General features: G+C 34.7%; 2 protein-coding genes and 2 pseudogenes across 2 annotated transcripts; 3 read left to right on the top strand and 1 right to left on the bottom strand.

Annotated features, from left to right (window-relative positions):
- Positions 1-3,354: 3,354 nt before the first annotated feature.
- Positions 3,355-3,876, top strand: LOC125808278 (pectinesterase inhibitor-like). The gene has a single exon (XM_049487997.1). It carries the CDS (start codon positions 3,355-3,357, stop codon positions 3,874-3,876), a length of 522 nt encoding a protein of 173 aa, XP_049343954.1.
- A 1,565-nt stretch (positions 3,877-5,441) lies between these two features.
- Positions 5,442-6,214, top strand: LOC125808201 (uncharacterized; annotated as a pseudogene).
- A 2,117-nt stretch (positions 6,215-8,331) lies between these two features.
- Positions 8,332-9,946, bottom strand: LOC125808305 (probable inorganic phosphate transporter 1-7). The gene has a single exon (XM_049488030.1). The coding sequence runs from the start codon at positions 9,940-9,942 to the stop codon at positions 8,332-8,334; it is 1,611 nt and encodes a 536-aa protein (XP_049343987.1). The 5' UTR covers positions 9,943-9,946.
- Positions 9,947-10,294: 348 nt separating this feature from the next.
- On the top strand, positions 10,295-11,499 carry LOC125808200 (putative F-box protein At3g58860; annotated as a pseudogene).
- Positions 11,500-16,784: the final 5,285 nt, after the last annotated feature.

The following is a 16,784-nucleotide window of genomic DNA, read 5'->3' as shown; positions in this document are numbered from 1 at the left end:
AACACTGAAAGGTAGCTCTACTGATAATTGTGAAGAAATCATATTAATGTATTAAAAATCAAAAAGAGGTAATTAAACCCTAAAATATTATAAAGACATATATAAAATTTGGTTGAAGCTCAAAATCTATTAGTGCCATATAAATTAGGATAGAGGAAATAACATATATTATTTGAAATAACATGAAACGTACTACAAATCACACAGTAATTAGCAACTTCAAAATTTAAAGGACATACAAAAAATTTGATCAATTCTCAAAATTCTACTAATGTCACATAGTTTGGGATAGAAAAAGTAACATATACGTAAAATGTACTATAACTCATAATAATTAAATAACTTCAAAATCTAAAAGACATATACAAAATTTGCTTGACTTTCGAAATTCTATCAATAACACATAAATTGGACAAAGAGAATATTGAAAATTACATATAAAGTATTATTAACCACAATAATCAACAACTTAAAATTTAAAGAACATACAAAAAATTTGTTTGACCGTTATAATTTTATTAATGTCACATAAATTAAATTAAAAAATAAAAATATATGTTGGGCCCATGCTAGTACGGGCTAGTGTAACTAGTTATATTATAGGAAAAATTACTTAAATACACAACACTTCTTTACCTATTCTCAATATTTCCCTACTCTTTTACTAAAATACAAAAATCCCTTATTTTCCCCCAATTCAACTTAGCCGGATACTTTATTAATTTAAGTATCCGCCCGTTATTAATTAAAGTATCTGCGCTGCTATATTATGCATCCGCCCGTTAATTAAGTATCCGTGTTGCTAACAACTTAAATTTAAGTATCCGCGCTGCTATATTATGCATCCGCCCGTTAATTAAGTATCCGTGCTGCTAACAACTTAATAATTTAAGTATCCGCCCGTTATAAATTAAAGTATCCGCGCTGCTATATTAAGTATCCACACTGCTATATTATGTATCCGAAAAACACTAAAAAAAGGGATTTTTGGTAATTAATGAAAGAGTAGGGAAAAAAAGTAATTTCTTTCTTATACTATGTCATTTGCCTAATTTTTACATTATTATAAGACTGCTGGCTTGTCATCAACAAAAAGGTTACATATTAAAGTATGCTATTTTAATTTGTATCAATTTGATTTTAGTTATTAGATTATCTTGTGGGGTATTGGTTATGGAATTCTATTCCTCCTTCGGTTTGATATTTGAGTTTGTTTTATAATTTTTCTGGTTAGATATACAAGACTTAAAAATTAATTAAAATTATAGACATTGAGTTTTTTTACTTATTTGTAAAAAAAAAAAAAAGAAATTTTAATATTTAGTAATTGAAAATTAACTAAAAATATTTCTTAAATTTCTCTTTATTTAAACTATATTAAAAGTCCTAAAACATTAATTTCAGAAGGACTCCTAGAACTGAAAACCATAAGGCAGTATATACTCGATAAATATGATCTGAATTCGTCTAAGATATAAGTCGTCCAAAATATGCAGTAATGAGAATTCGAATATATTATGTTTCGATTGTTCGATTTTGAAATGCTTCTCCTGCCCTCATCAATTTTTTTAAGAAAAAATGTTTTTGAAAATATTTCAAATTAAAAAGATTACATTTACGCCACCCCCACCCCGAACCACGCCCCTCCCCCGGGATTTGTTTTTAATTTCTTTTTGAAAAATATTTCAAATTTTAAAATTTTCATTTTTTATGCCACCCCTCTACCCCCAGCCGCCATCCCCCCCTCGTCCACCCCCGTCAATTTTTTTTTATTTTTTAAAAATATTTTTGTAAATATTTCAAATTTTTAAAGTTTCATTTTTTTATGCCACTCCTCGTCAATTTTTTGTTTCTAAAAAAATTGTTATTGAAAAATATTTCAAATTTTTCAGATTTCATTTTTACACCACCCTACCCCAGCCACCCCCTCCCCGACGTCCCCCACAACGTTAATTTTTTTTAAAAATATTTCAGCATCGGAAGTCTGAGTCAGGTCTTGGGTTAGATCTCAGGGTCGGATTTTGGAACGGTCGTTAGGGTCGTGTCCTACTTCGGGTGTTAGGGTCGGTTCCTACACCGATTATTGGGTTGATTTTCGAGTTAAAAATTATTCTCCTAAAGAGAATTTTCTAGTCTCAAACAAAAAATAAAAGATATTTTCTGGAAAATATTTTTTTTTCACCAACCAAACATTAAAAAATTTTTTCTAGAAGATATTGTCTACTCGTCAACCAAAATAAGAAAATAAGTTAGAAATCCATTTGTTTTTTCCAAGAAAACATTTTCCTTTGTACCAAACACACCCCAAAGAGTTATAAAAAAAGAAAAAAAGAAAATCTTTTTAAAATGAATTTAATTGAAAAGTAAGGAAAATATGTTAATTGAAACATATGAAGTATTTTTTTTTCGACCTTCTGGATTTTGTTTTTTTAAAAAAACAAACAAAGAAGAAAGTCTTGGGGATAATTTTATGTAGTTTCTTTTTTACTCTTTTTGCTGACAAAGAACTTTAATATTTGACCTTTTGTAGAAGACAATATTTTAAGTAGCGCATTATGTTTTTTTTTTTTTTTTTTTTTAAAAAAATAAAATTAAGCATGACGTATTATCTTTTTTTGTACATTATTTATTTATTTATTATTAATGAACCATGATACACCTGCAACATTAAAGCATGATTTTTTTTTAGAAATATAGATTGAACTAACTTTTTATCCTTCATTCAAAAATTTCACAATAGGCAAAACAATCATAATATTATTCGGTTTTTACACACCCTACTTTTTGATGCGAATCCAAATTTAATCGGGATCTAATTATACAAAAATGATTCATTCAAATATTATTTGATCGTGTGATGAGGGAGGGAGATCTTTCAGTAATATAGAGCTCCTTATTTTTCTTAAAACAAAGTCATGAATGATAATATTGACATTAATATATACTGCAATAAACTTCACAATATTAATTGCAATTTACCACTATAATTTATTCAATATAGAATGTAATTACCACAATTAAAGGAATATTTTTGATTTCAAGGTCCTAATTATTTTTTTCTACCAAAAATATAGTCTTATTATTTACTGTAATTAAAATCTTGTCCAACATGAAATATAACTTAATTTAGTTTTTCAAAGGTATATAAATAGACTGAAATCTTCTATTAATTGGATCGAAATATCAATTTGAAGCAAAATCTTTTGACATTAAATACGAGTATATTCTTACTTAATTTTCTTTTCATAAAATCCTAAACCCTTTAATTACATAGCTTTCTCAATTGGAAAACATGGCTATATAAAATCCATAACACAACACAAGTTATAAAATAAAAATATTTGATCATACGAAATGGCACATTCATATATCTCTATCTTGTTTTTGATAGTTTCTCTCATCTTCATGTTAACAAGCGTGAGAGCCGATCTGATAAACGATGTTTGTTCAAAAACACAAAAACCCACTATATGTTTATCGGCTCTAAAAGGGGATTCTCGATCCAAAGGTGCAAATCTTGAAGGCCTTGCGACTATCTCAATAGACATATCACTAAAGAACATGCAATCTACACATGATCTTGTTAATACATTACTTAATCAGGCCACAAATCCAAAATTAAAGACGAGATATAGTTCGTGTTTGGAGAATTACAATGATGGTATTGATGATCTTAGAGGATTGCCTGCTCTTTTAAAATCTAAAGACTATGTTGGTTTGAATATTCATGCATCTGCTGCTTTGGATGATCCTTCTACGTGTGATGACAATTTTTCAGATCCACCTGCTGAATCACCCCAATTGAAAGCTGCTAGTGACAAGCTTCAAGGAATTATTGATATAATTTTGGTTATTAGCAACCTACTGAAAGGATAATAATATATAGTACATTGCAATGACTTGAAAAATTTATGAAATCAATATGCTTCCTTTTTCGAATTTAGTTCAAGCCTTAATTACGTCTATTTTATTTTAACAAAATATCCTTAATTAAAATATACAAAAGAATGCTGAAAAGGTTGATCCTTAACTTTATAGTCGTACGAATCAATTATACTAAATTAATTTTTTTATGGATGGGTTTAGAGTTTTTCCTAGGAGAGAGAAGAGAGTAAAATGACACTTATTATTATCTAAATTACATAACTCAAATAAGAAGAAAAAATAATACTAACAACACATATTGTGTTAGTATTAATTAGTCATTAAGTACTATTCAATATAATTTAATTGTTATTCTTAAGTATCTTAAATAATAACAATCAATATTATAAAGACTATTTTTGTTGAAACTAATTAAATTGTTATTCTTAAATACCTTAAAGAATAGTACTTAATGACTAGTTTATTTATTATAAAGTCTTTTAATGAAGTATATCAATATTTTTAAGGATCCAAATGAATTTAAAGTAATATAAATAATTATAATTATGAATATAAATTAAAAACTTAAGATGGCTAGATATAGAGACAAAAAAAAAGGTCCTTTATTTTTTTAGTATTAAGTTCAAAATAGTTTTTAAAGTTTCAATTGAACAACTTTAATATTTAAGTTTTGCAAAAAAAATTGATTACCATAAGATATTTATCAAAACTTGCTTGTTAAATTTAGAGTGTTTGGTATTGCTACTAAAAATTAGCTTATTTTCAGAAGCACTTATTAAAACATACTTTTGAAAAAAAAAATTCATCTTAGGAGACTCAACCTATGCTGAAGTGTTAAAATGATTACATGTTTCATGGATGTATATGAAGAATTTGAGTCATTCTACTTCTCATAGAAACACGCCTTGACATAGTCAATTAAAAAAATAAAAGCCTACAAATTTCTCTATTTGTTGATTTTGTAAGCTGATATTTGATAGCATGGTATATTTCTCTATGAACCAATGAACTCTGTTTTCCTTCTCCTGAGATGCTCATAAGGACTTCGAGCGCGTTTTCATTTTTCAATTGCAGAACTAAGAGTATAAATACCAGTACTTGTATCAGGCTGCACATTGTTTTTCATCAAACAAATGCAGAGAACCTTTTAGTCTTGTATCATTAGGTTAAAACGTTCGATTTTCATCATCCTGAATATGTACTTCTCTTGCAATCATTGAATTTGATTTTGCTAACAGTGCCTCATATTCTGTAAATATTTGGACAGAGTGGAAGCCTCGATATTATGTATTTATGTTTTAGTCCCATAATCCCTCACAAGAGAGAGTAACAAGTATGGGAAAAAATCCTTCATCCAACAATCTTAAATGCACTATACAATGATACAATAATTTATAAAACCTCATGTATATATGAAACCGTTCCAATTAGTAATGCTTTGGCAATGTAGATCTGAACATCGAGCTATTCCGAGCTTATGTGTGAAAATGAAGATCTCTTGTAATTGACAAGATATCCAAAATAGATGTGAAGTACTAATTGACAAACTTACAGCTATGGTGAACTCTGTCCTACTACACATTCAAGTAACTGTCCTTGTTATTCTATCTCATGTTAGATTAGACGAGAACATGCTTCAGACTCTACCTAATAGTTGTCCTTTGATTGTTTCTTTCAGTCTTGAGCATTGTTCGGGGAATCTTGGGAAGATTAAGTTGGATTCCTTGAAGGTCTTGAATATTCGTCAACATGGGAGATTGATGCTCCGAATTTGGTATCACTTGACTATTTGGGGAGTCAAATTCCTGAACTTAAAATTGCAAGAGAGTCAACCCAATTAGAGCACTCAAAAATCATTCTTGAATGCAACAATTTAAACGCTTCATGGTTTTGTAAGTTGAGGAAGTTTCTATCTAATTCATCCTCTTGGTCTGAAGTTTCTCTTTATTTTATCAATTGCGGTGATATCAACATGACAGATTTGCAAATGGACCACATAGGTTATACCCTTCGGGTGGATGTTTTAAATGTCAATGTTCAATGGATGAATCAGACTTTTGTGGATGCTTTGCTATGGAGTTGTCATCCAAGGAGACTCAACCTATTCTCAGATGTTATTGGAACGGTTACAGATTTCATCAATCATTTAGTGTTTTTGACAAATTCGAGTCATTCTACTTCTCATAGAAGCACACCTTGGCATAGTCAATTAAAAGAAATAAAAGCTTTTGATGGAAAAAATCAGTAGCCCCAACTCAGAAGTCGGGAGCTTGCAAAAAGGGCCTTAATGGAGGGGAAGGAGGAAGTTCATTTTTTATTAGATTGGTGATGCCGTTAATTTGTCTCTATTTCGAATTGAATGCACTTATTCATTTCTTAAGTTTATTAATTCATTTGTCAACTATTTACACCAGCTAGCCCCCATGAAACATGTATCAAACATATTTTTCATTAGAAACTGCTAGCCTTGTTTAAGCAAAAAAAGCGGGAGCTCCATTTCCCAAACATTTGAGAAATTTCAAATGTGCTTCAGTCACATTCTAAACAGTGAAGATGAAAAAAAATACAGGTAGTAAGTTAAGTAATCTGAAGTTGTAACAACTCAAGTTACCAACACAACAATGATATGTATTATAATAACTGACAACCCAAAATACACTTGAGAAATGGAAACAACAAGCTAATAACAACTAACAGTGTTTAAAACAAAACTGAAAAGGTTAATCAGAGGAAGAAGATCAGAAAATACAGATATAGATAGAAGGGGATGAGAAGCTCGACTAAGAATGAAGATGGGAGAATCAGACTTTTTACTCAACAATTTGCATAATCCCTAAATCACGTATCACTATCTTTATGATGGAACTGTTTCATGCCCACTACTCAATCCGGATCCCAAATTAACCTTGCCCTATTACTCGTTCTCACCCCAATAACTACTTGTGTGACCTTGGTATCCACATTAGGCTAAACTTGGTTCATAACAGAAGTACATTGTGAAGTACTAATTGTCAAGTTCATAGCTAGGGTGAAAGTGCTGGGTTACCATGCACCTATCCTATGCTGGTGAACTCTGTCTTACGATACATTCACAGTTATTGGTCTTTCATCTTCATCCTCCCTAAACGCGTTCTCAAAGTCAAAGGACGTACACTATTATTTGTAGGAACTTACTTTGGAAAAATATATGCATAATCACTAAGACGACCAGTAGTAGCCCAATGAAGCTTCCCCTTCACAAACTTACCCGAATCATTCAATAACACCCCACCCTGGAAATCATCAACATTTCTCTAAGAATCACTCTTTAGACCATATATCTTGACCACACCACAAGTTCTTCATCAACAATTTGAAGTCTTAGAAGTCGAATTGAACTCTCTTTTAGCGGTTGAAATAATCAATGAAATTAATAAATCACCATGGAGAATCCAAAGAATCATTGAAGAAATCATACCTAAGGTTGTTCAAAGGAACATAACAGTCGAACATTGTTATAGGGAAGAAAATCATGAAGACGAGGATGGATTAAGTAAACATGCTACACTTATTTTTTCTAAATGAGAACGATCTGCTAGTTATGGCAAAGGGTTCATTGAGAATATTGAACAAGCTTCAACTATCTTGTTACTGTATATTTTCAACTGTAATTTGTGGTATATATATAACAACATATCGTTATTTAGAAGAAGAGTTAAAAAGAAAACAAGTTGGTACTTCAACTCAATTACAGTAAATTAGGAAATTAGGCAAAGATTGGTTGAGCTTGGCTCAATTAGGCTAAGACTTGACTCACTTAGTTCGATGCTAGTCCTAGTTCGTAGGTTTGAAGCTAGCTTGTTTGAATGGTTGTTACATGTAGTTTTATAATGTTTCGTATTGTATTGATTGTACTGCATTGTTTTGATGAATACAATATTTGAATAGATTGTAATGTTATCATGTTATTACCTAATTAATGTTACACATCAACAATCTAATGTATAAACTTACAATACCGAACAGTAGATAAGGGAATAGAGTTATTATCACATATGGATTGCTTGCTTTAGAGTATATTTCAAAAGTATTTAGTTAGTGTTTATCATCTTGGCATATTCAGACACAAAAAAAGGTTCACTGCAAATGCTCCCAAAAGTACTTTTAACTTGACGAAAATACTAGTTTCATCACTGTTCATGCAGAGAATGTACTGATCTTGAAATTATTTAAAGCTAATTTTTTAATATAATCACTCTTCAGTATATATTATAGAGAAGGGAGTAATGAAGAAAGGTTAATAAGAGAAGAGTTTTTACATACTGCATCCAATATATGACACAAAACATAAAACATATGGAACTCTAGTTGCTGCAATTACACAGAATGTCTACACTAATAGCTTCATAGAACCTTTGCAGAACATATGAAGGATAGAATGGAAAGAAATGAAACTAGTAACTGCTTTTACACAGGAACTGTCCTATTATCAGATGAATGATTCTCCACTTCTGCTCCTTCCTCAGTTGAGTCTTCATTTTCCCTTGACATCTCTTCAAGTGACTTCCCCTTCGATTCTGGAACCAAGAAAGTGAAAAATAATCCGAGAAGGTTGACTACGCCAAGGACAATGAGTGAATTCCTCACCCCAATTCCAGCAGGATACCCTGCATCAGCCTTGGTCTTGTCTTGTGGTTGAGCCAAATACAGGAATCCAAATGCACCCACCATTGCCCCTAACTTTCCACATGCAGCTGATATTCCATGGCAAGTCGACCGCAATCTAGCAGGGAAAATCTCAGCAGGCACGACAAATGTAGTGGCGTTGGGTCCAAAGTTGGCAAAAAAGAAGGTCAGTGAATAGAGGACCACAAACCCGATATGGTGGCCAGGGAGAGTCCAGTGGTGGTAAGGAATGGCTAGAGCAAACATGAACACTGTCATCATTGTGAAACCAATCAATTGAATGGTAAACCTGCCAATCCTGTCAATGAGAAACACTGTGAACCAGTATCCAGGCACGGTACTGCAGAGAGCGATAAGAGTTTGGGCTCGTGCAATTTTTTGAACCTCTTCAATTGCATTCATAGTCTTGGCAGCAGGAATCCATCCAATGGCACTGAAGATATCCTTTTGGAACAAGTTTTGGCTGTAGTATGCAATATCAAGAAGAAACCATGTGCTGGCTGTGCCAAGCAAGTGAAGTCCATGTCGCCTAAGAAATTGTTTCGTGAACAAACCAAATTCATTGCCGGACTTTACAGCAGGCTCTTTTTGGTCTGTCCCAATGTCAACCTGCATAACGTTTTCCATATCTGCAGTTGCCTGCTTCACATTCTTGGCTACAAGAGCAGTGTAACGAGCCGTTTCAGGCATCTTCATCCTCCAGTAGTAAGTGAGAAGAGCAGGAAGTGACCCAGCCATCAATATGATCCTCCACACGTAATCTGCTTGAGGAACGGTTGAACCAAGGGGATCCACTTGATAGGTTGGCGCCTTGAAACAAGCCTGGAATACAACAGAGATAATGATGGCAAAGATACCACCTCCGAGGATACCAAATCCTTGCATAGCGAAAACAGCAGCAATGAAGGCACCCCTAGTGTTTTTGTTGGCATATTCAGACATAATAGTAGCAGAAAGGGGGTAATCGCCACCAATTCCAAAACCAAGCCAGAAGCGAAAGAAGCAGAGGGTGGCCATGACGGTCTTAGGATCCCTACCAAAAGAAAGGCCAGAAGCAATGGAACAGATAGACATAATCATAAGGGTTATGCCATAGACTTTCTTCCTTCCTATTTTGTCACCAATCCATCCAAAGAAGAGTTGTCCCGCAATGGTACCACAGAAGGCGACACCATTGATAGCAGCGGAAACATTAGGAGGTAGTGAACCAGGCTTTGATGAGCCATCGACATGGTAGTAAATACGTCCAAGCAACTTAGTGACTAGAGATATGCAGAAGAGATCGTAGGCATCAGTAAAAAATCCCATACCAGCTATTATGATTGCTGTGAAGTGATACCATTGTGTTTTTGCGGAATCTAGCGCATTCAAAACCTTCATATTCCCAGCCATTTTCACGACTGTTAAAAATAAAGATGCAGAGGATGTTGATATTGAATATTGACAATATCAGCTCCTTTTATAAGCTTAGATTTGATTTCCCTGTCCGAATTGGTTTAGACTACGCTTGGCTTTCCTTTTCTCTGTCCAAATAGGACTAACCTAACTACCATAACTATATTAATTTACAATTTAAAATCTTGATAGGGAAGCATTATAATGCGTAACAGGAAAAGAGACGCGCTTTATTTTTCCTTTTTAAGGAATTCGTTTAAAAATAGAATTCCTAATATGTAGGGCTCTTTTTTAAAATCTATAAAGTTTCATTAATATTAGGGTTTTGATCTGATCCTTCATAACGACCATGACTGACATATTGCCTGAATGTCTCATTCAAAGAATACTCTGTTTTCTTACTTTTGAGGAAGCAACGCAGATGAGCATTCTCTCCAAATCATGGCTGCAAGCATGGTCAACTCTTCCCAACTTGGAATTCAGTGTTCATTGTTGCAAAGGCGGGGCAAAGATAGCAAACACAACCATGGAGAGATATAGGGACGGAAAAATTTCTATAGAAAAGTTTGAATTACTAGAGTTCGATGGTGATTCTGAAAAACTCTTCCGTATGATTGATAAGTGGCTTGACATTGCACTTTAGAATGGTGTAAAAGATCTTATCCTTAACTATACAACATACCCCATGCCTATTTCAACAATCTTGGCAGCTAAATCTTTAAGAGAATTGTTTCTGCGGGATTGTAATGGTATGAATGTTTCGTTATCTAGTGGTGTTGTGAATTGCAAGTCTTTGAGAAATGTTTTTCTATCTCATGTAAGATTAGGCAAAAACATGCTTCAAACTCTACTTAATAGCTGTCCCTTGATTGTTTCTTTCATCCTCCAGCATTGTTCGGGGAATCTTGGAAAGATTAAGTCGGATTCCTTGAAGGTCTTGAAGATTCATCAGCGTGGCGGTACATGGGAGATTGATGCTCCGAATTTGGTATCACTTGACTATATGGGGAATCAAATTCCTGAACTTAAAATTGCAAGAGAGTCAACCCAATTGGAGCACTCAGAAATCACTCTTCAATGCTTGTCCAATTTGAATGCTGCATGGTTTTGTAAGTTGAGGAAGTTCCTATCAAATTCATCCTCTTGGTCTCAAGTTTACCTTTATTTTTCGAATTGCAGTGAGTTCAACATGACAGATTTGCAAACGGACCACATAGGGTCTACCCCTCGGGTGGACGATTTAACCATATCTCTATGTCTGGATCAGACTATGGAGTGCCCAACTTTTGTGGATGTTTTGCTATGGAGTTGTCATCCTAGGAGACTCAACTTACTTTCAAATATAGAAACGATTACACGTTTCTTTGATCGTTTAATGCATATGAAGAATTCACTTACGAAGGGGAAGGGGGAAGAAAGAGGGGAAGGGGGAGGGGGAGAAAGTTTATTTTTTATTAGATTGGTGATGCAGTTAATTTATCTCTATTTCAAGTTGAATGCACTTATTTATTTATAAAGTTTCTTATTCATTTGTCAGCTATTTACAGCAGCTAATCCAAGTGCCAAGTTAAAGTAAAGACTTGCTTGGTCTTTGTTGTTGTCAACATGAGCAACAATTTACAGTGAAATTTAATTTATCTCAACCGAGCTTGCTAGAGTACCGATGAAGATCAGGAGCTTCAGTCGCATATTAAACAATGAAGATCAACAAACACAGATAGTTTAATAGTCTTGTATACGTAGAGCCTGTTTTGATTGGCTTATTTAGGTGTTTTTAAGCAGTTTTGTAGTGTTTGTGTAAAATAAAGCAGTGCTTTTAAGCACCTGTTTTGAAGTCAAAATAACAAAAAATAAGTTAGAAATTCCAACTTAAGTTATAAATTCATCTTAAACAGGCTCATAAAGTCATAGTCTATAAATACCAAAAGAAAAGAAAACTTACGAAAGGGCCACAAGATATACTCATGCAACATATTGACCTGCCAAAAAATGGTCCTGCCTAACTCCGCCAAATCTTACTCGCAAGAATTTCCACGTGAAAACTTTTTGGTGTTTTCTTGTTCAGCAATGGTGAATTTGGGTCTCTTCTGCTACTGTTGAGAAACTTGAGAACTTTTTCTAACACCTCTAGCTTAAGTACTAAAATCCCACCAAGTCAATATTTTGTGTGAACATGGAATCTCATAGACATTTTTGACCTGTCAGGGTATACTAGAGGGACACTCCCTTCTTAGATATCGGGAAGTTCCTATCCCAGCTAGCTATGTATATTTTTCCTTAGGACTGACTATCTTCTCATGGTTTTACTTATTTGGTCAATCAAAGGTTGAACCGTCTTCACTTCCGCACTAACGATTAAGAGTTTAGGAAAATGAATGATCAAAAGGTCCTTTTCCCCTATTTAATGTGTTAAACTCAACAACCTCCAATAGTGCTAAATGTATTTCTTTTATATGAAAAATTATTATTTATTAATAAGGTTTACCATAATATTTTTATTTATTATTTTATTAATACGAGTAGTATTTTATTAATTCATCAATTTTTTCTCCAAAGTTATTTAAATTCCATCCAGTTTTGTATTCTAATCTAATTGATCAACGTGGCGCAATTTTAAATTCCAATTTCCATCGATCTCACAACTTTCGATCAATGCCCACACTTATTTTTTCAATCTTCTTTTCTAATTATGTCCAAAACCCCAAATCCCTAAATCAATTCCAATTTCTCACAAAACCACCGCACCTCAGCCTCTCACCGCCCACACCTCGCCTCCGACCACCGCTCCACCAGCCAACTCCTCGAGCAACCCTATCCCAGCCGATGCTCCACCGGCGAACCACTTCCTCCTCTCTCCCCTTTCCCCTTCTCTTCCGCTCTTCCCCTTGCCACCTTCACTGTCCTGCCAGCACCACCAGTGAATCAGAAACACATTGTCCTCTCTAATGTGTTCCGAAAAACTCTGGTGAAGACAAAGGCACTGTCAGATAGTTTCTTACAAATTGATTCGGGTATTGTCTTTCCAAATCTCCTCCATCCACACTTTGTTAGAATTTCTGAAAATATTCTTCTAGCATTAGCTTCTGATTTAGGTATGTTTATGATTTCTAATAGTAGGGAATTTGCTTTCAGTATTATGCGTGATAGATTGATTTTGTACTTACATGCTCTGTATCGAGTCCCTGTAATTTTGTTTACTCTTTCATGACATGTTCAACTACGATCCCCAAATCAAGTGATGTTGTACAATATACTTTCCCTCCTTATGTGATCTCATGACAGTATACCTAAGCGGTAATTGTAGCAATCTGCTTCTTTCCTATCTTGAGCTTGATTTATGATAGATTGTTGGAGAATAAAGAAAGAAGAAACAGCGTATAAGAAGATAGAAGAAGAGTTGCAGAGAACTTTCACGTTATATTTCTAATATTAATAACGAAAATACATAGGACACTTTAAATAGGAATTAAGACTCAACCACCTAAGAGAAACATGACCCACTAACTTAACCACAACCTTATCCACTAAGCTAAATATTAGCAACTAACAGGAGATATGCTTTGACTCAACTAGGACTCCTAACAAACGTGTTACTCTGCCAACTAAATAGGAACCTCTAATTACTTTTGATCAATATTCAACACTCCCCCTTGATTCAAAATTACAAACTCCAAGTTTCTGCCGGAACTGATCATGCTTGGCTTGTGGGAGTGCCTTGGTGAGAACATCTGCAATTTGATCCCTTGTACCGCAAAACTTCAACTCTACATCACCTCTTGCTGTGTGGTCACGAATGAAATGATAACGGATGTCTATGTGCTTTGTTCTGCTGTGAAAAGCCGGATTCTTTGTCATTGCAATTGTTGCCTTGTTATCGCAAAATATTTTTATCGCACCCTCTTGCCGATAGAAAACATCAACTAACATTCTTCGTAACCATAAGGCTTGACAAGCTGCTGAAGTTACAGCAATATATTCTGCTTCCAATGATGATAATGCAACCACATCCTGCTTCTTTGAGCTCCAAGAGATCGCTCCAGATCCTAAATTGAACACATTTCCAGAAGTACTCTTTCTGTTATCTATACTTCCTGCCCAATCACTATCACTGTATCCTGTCAAGCTGAAATCAGCATCTTTGGAGTACCAAATCCCGAAGTCAACTGTCCCAGCAACATAACGCAAAACTCTTTTGGCAGCACCAAGATGTTGCTTGGTAGGACTATGCATATACCTAGACAACATACCAACAGAAAACATAATATCAGGACGAGTATGTGTTAGGTAGTTCAAACCTCCAATCAAGCTTCTGTAGTGACTAGGATCAGCGAGATCTGTGCCATCTTCAAGCTGAAATTTTTCATTTGCATTCATGGGTGTGGCAGCCGCTTTACAATTATGCATACCGAACTTGAACAAGAGGTCTTTTGCATACTTCGTTTGAGAAACAAAAATACCATCTTCTACCTGTTTCACCTGAAGACCAAGAAAGTATTGCAAAACACCTAAATCTGACATTTCAAACTCCTTCATCATGCAAGATTTAAATTCAGCAACTAAAGTTTCACATGACCCCATATAGATCATGTCGTCCACATAGAGACAAACTACCAAAAAATCACTTGTACCTTGTTTCTTTACATACAACGTAGGCTCATTCTCGCTCCTTTCAAATCTATTCCTCAGGAAGTTCGAGTCAATTTTGTTGTACCATGCCCGTGGTGCTTGTTTTAGCCCATAAAGAGCCTTCTTGAGCTTGTATACTTTGCTCTCATTGCCACTAACACCAAAACCCTCTGGTTGGGAAACATAAACTTCCTCTTCCAAATCCCCATTTAAGAATGCAGATTTAACATCAAATTGATAAACGGGCCAGCTCAGTTTAGCAGCCAAAGATAAGAGTATTCTCACCGTTTCAAAGCGAGCGACAGGTGAAAACATCTCATCATAATCAATACCTTGATGTTGTGCATATCCTTTAGCTACAAGCCTTGCTTTGTATCGCTGTATGCTCCCATCTGCATGACGCTTGATTTTGAATACCCATTTGAGTCCAATGGGTTCCTTTCCTTCCGGTAGATTCACCAATTCCCATGTTTGATTCTGCTCAATTGCTTGCATCTCTTCTATCATTGCATTTTTCCATGCTGGACTTTCTACAGCTTCCTTGAAACAACTGGGTTCAGTAACATACAAAGCAAAAGAACAATTTTCATAAATCTCCCTTAATGATCTGAATTTCGCTGGTGGAGTCTCACTGAAAGAATCACTTGAAGAAGAACTGCTGCCACTTCCTTGGGGGGTTAAGCTGTGATCACTTGCTGGAGCAGAGGTTCTTGATTGATGAGTAGCACGGCTGCTACTTGTTGGAGAAGAGCTGGATGTGTTCCCTGGAACAGAAACTGCTGCAGGTTCTTGCTGAAAAGCTTCATCAGTAGGCGGCAACTTAATATTTGAACTAACATTCTCAGAATCAAAGTTCCAGCTAGCATCTTCATTAAACATAACATTTCTACTGATCACAATTTTTCCACTCAGTGGATTATATAGCTTATAAGCTTTGGATTGTGTGCTAAATCCAACAAAGATACATTTCTTTGATTTTTCATCAAGCTTATATCTAGCTTGGGAATTCACCAAAGAATAAGCTATACATCCAAAGACACGTAAGTGGCTTACCTTGGGCTTGTTACCTCTCCATGCTTCATATGGTGTTTGATTAAGAACAGCCTTGGTGGGTGAAATGTTCAGCATGTAGACAGCGGTAGCAACAGCTTCAGCCCAGAAATATTTTGGTACACCTCTAGCTTGCATCATGCTTCTACCCATTTCAACGACTGTCCGATTCTTGCGTTCGGCAACACCATTCTGCTCTGGAGTATATGGTGCTGTGAGCTCTCTGTGAATACCGTTTTCCTCACAATAGGTGTTGAATTCATTTGATATAAATTCACCACCTCTATCTGTTCGAAGAGTCTTAATTCTACAACCACTTTGTCTTTCAACAAAAGACTTATATTTCTTGAAATTCTCAAATGTTTCTGATTTAAATTTCAAGAAATATACCCAACTCATTCGACTATAATCATCCGTAAAAAGCAGAAAATATCGACTTCCACCTAAGGACTCAACACTCATAGGACCACATAGATCAGCATGCACCAATTCAAGACAAACAGATGCTCTCCAAGACTTACCTACAGGAAGTGAATTTCTATTTTGCTTCCCATACACACATCCTTCACAAAATTCAAGAGCATCAATTCTAGGCAAACCAAGAACCATATTTCTACGACCTAATAATTGTAACCCCTTTATATTCAAGTGACCATACCGCAAATGCCACAAATTGGCTTCCGTATTGCTTTTGGTAATTAACGCAAAACTTTTAACATCAGAAACTTCAAGAGGAAACATTCTATTTTGAGTCATTTGAATGTCAACAATTTTGTGTCCTGAATTTTTATCTTGAATGCTACAAGAATTGTCATCAAACAAAATAGAATATCCACAATTCATCAGTTGCCCAACACTCAACAAGTTATGGGCTAAACAAGGAACATACTGCACATCATGGAGAAGTTTGACATTACCATGAGAAGTTTTTAGAGCGATTGTGCCTTTCCCGTCGACTGTCATTGCCTTGTCATTTCCAAGACGAACTTTTGACTTCTCCGATTCATCAAGTTCTTTGAACAGTGACCTTCTGCCCGACATGTGGTTGGAGCAACCACTATCAATTATCCATACATCATCTGAACCAACATCTATTGAGGAGTGAGCCATGAACAAATTGCCCTCATCTTGTTGTTGCTCAGTGAAATTGGCATGTTGTTGTT

Source organism: Solanum verrucosum, unplaced genomic scaffold (genome assembly GCF_900185275.1).
Source record: "Solanum verrucosum unplaced genomic scaffold, falcon-dt-bn FXZP01000234.1, whole genome shotgun sequence".
NCBI classification, from domain to species: domain Eukaryota; kingdom Viridiplantae; phylum Streptophyta; class Magnoliopsida; order Solanales; family Solanaceae; genus Solanum; species Solanum verrucosum.
This window is presented reverse-complemented; position numbering and strand designations above follow the sequence as displayed.

What these genes read in the sequence shown, in the direction of transcription:
- LOC125808278 (XM_049487997.1), top strand. Translation starts at nt 3,355, where the DNA reads ATGGCACATTCATATATCTCTATCTTGTTTTTGATAGTTTCTCTCATC.
- LOC125808305 (XM_049488030.1), bottom strand. Translation starts at nt 9,942, where the DNA reads ATGGCTGGGAATATGAAGGTTTTGAATGCGCTAGATTCCGCAAAAACA.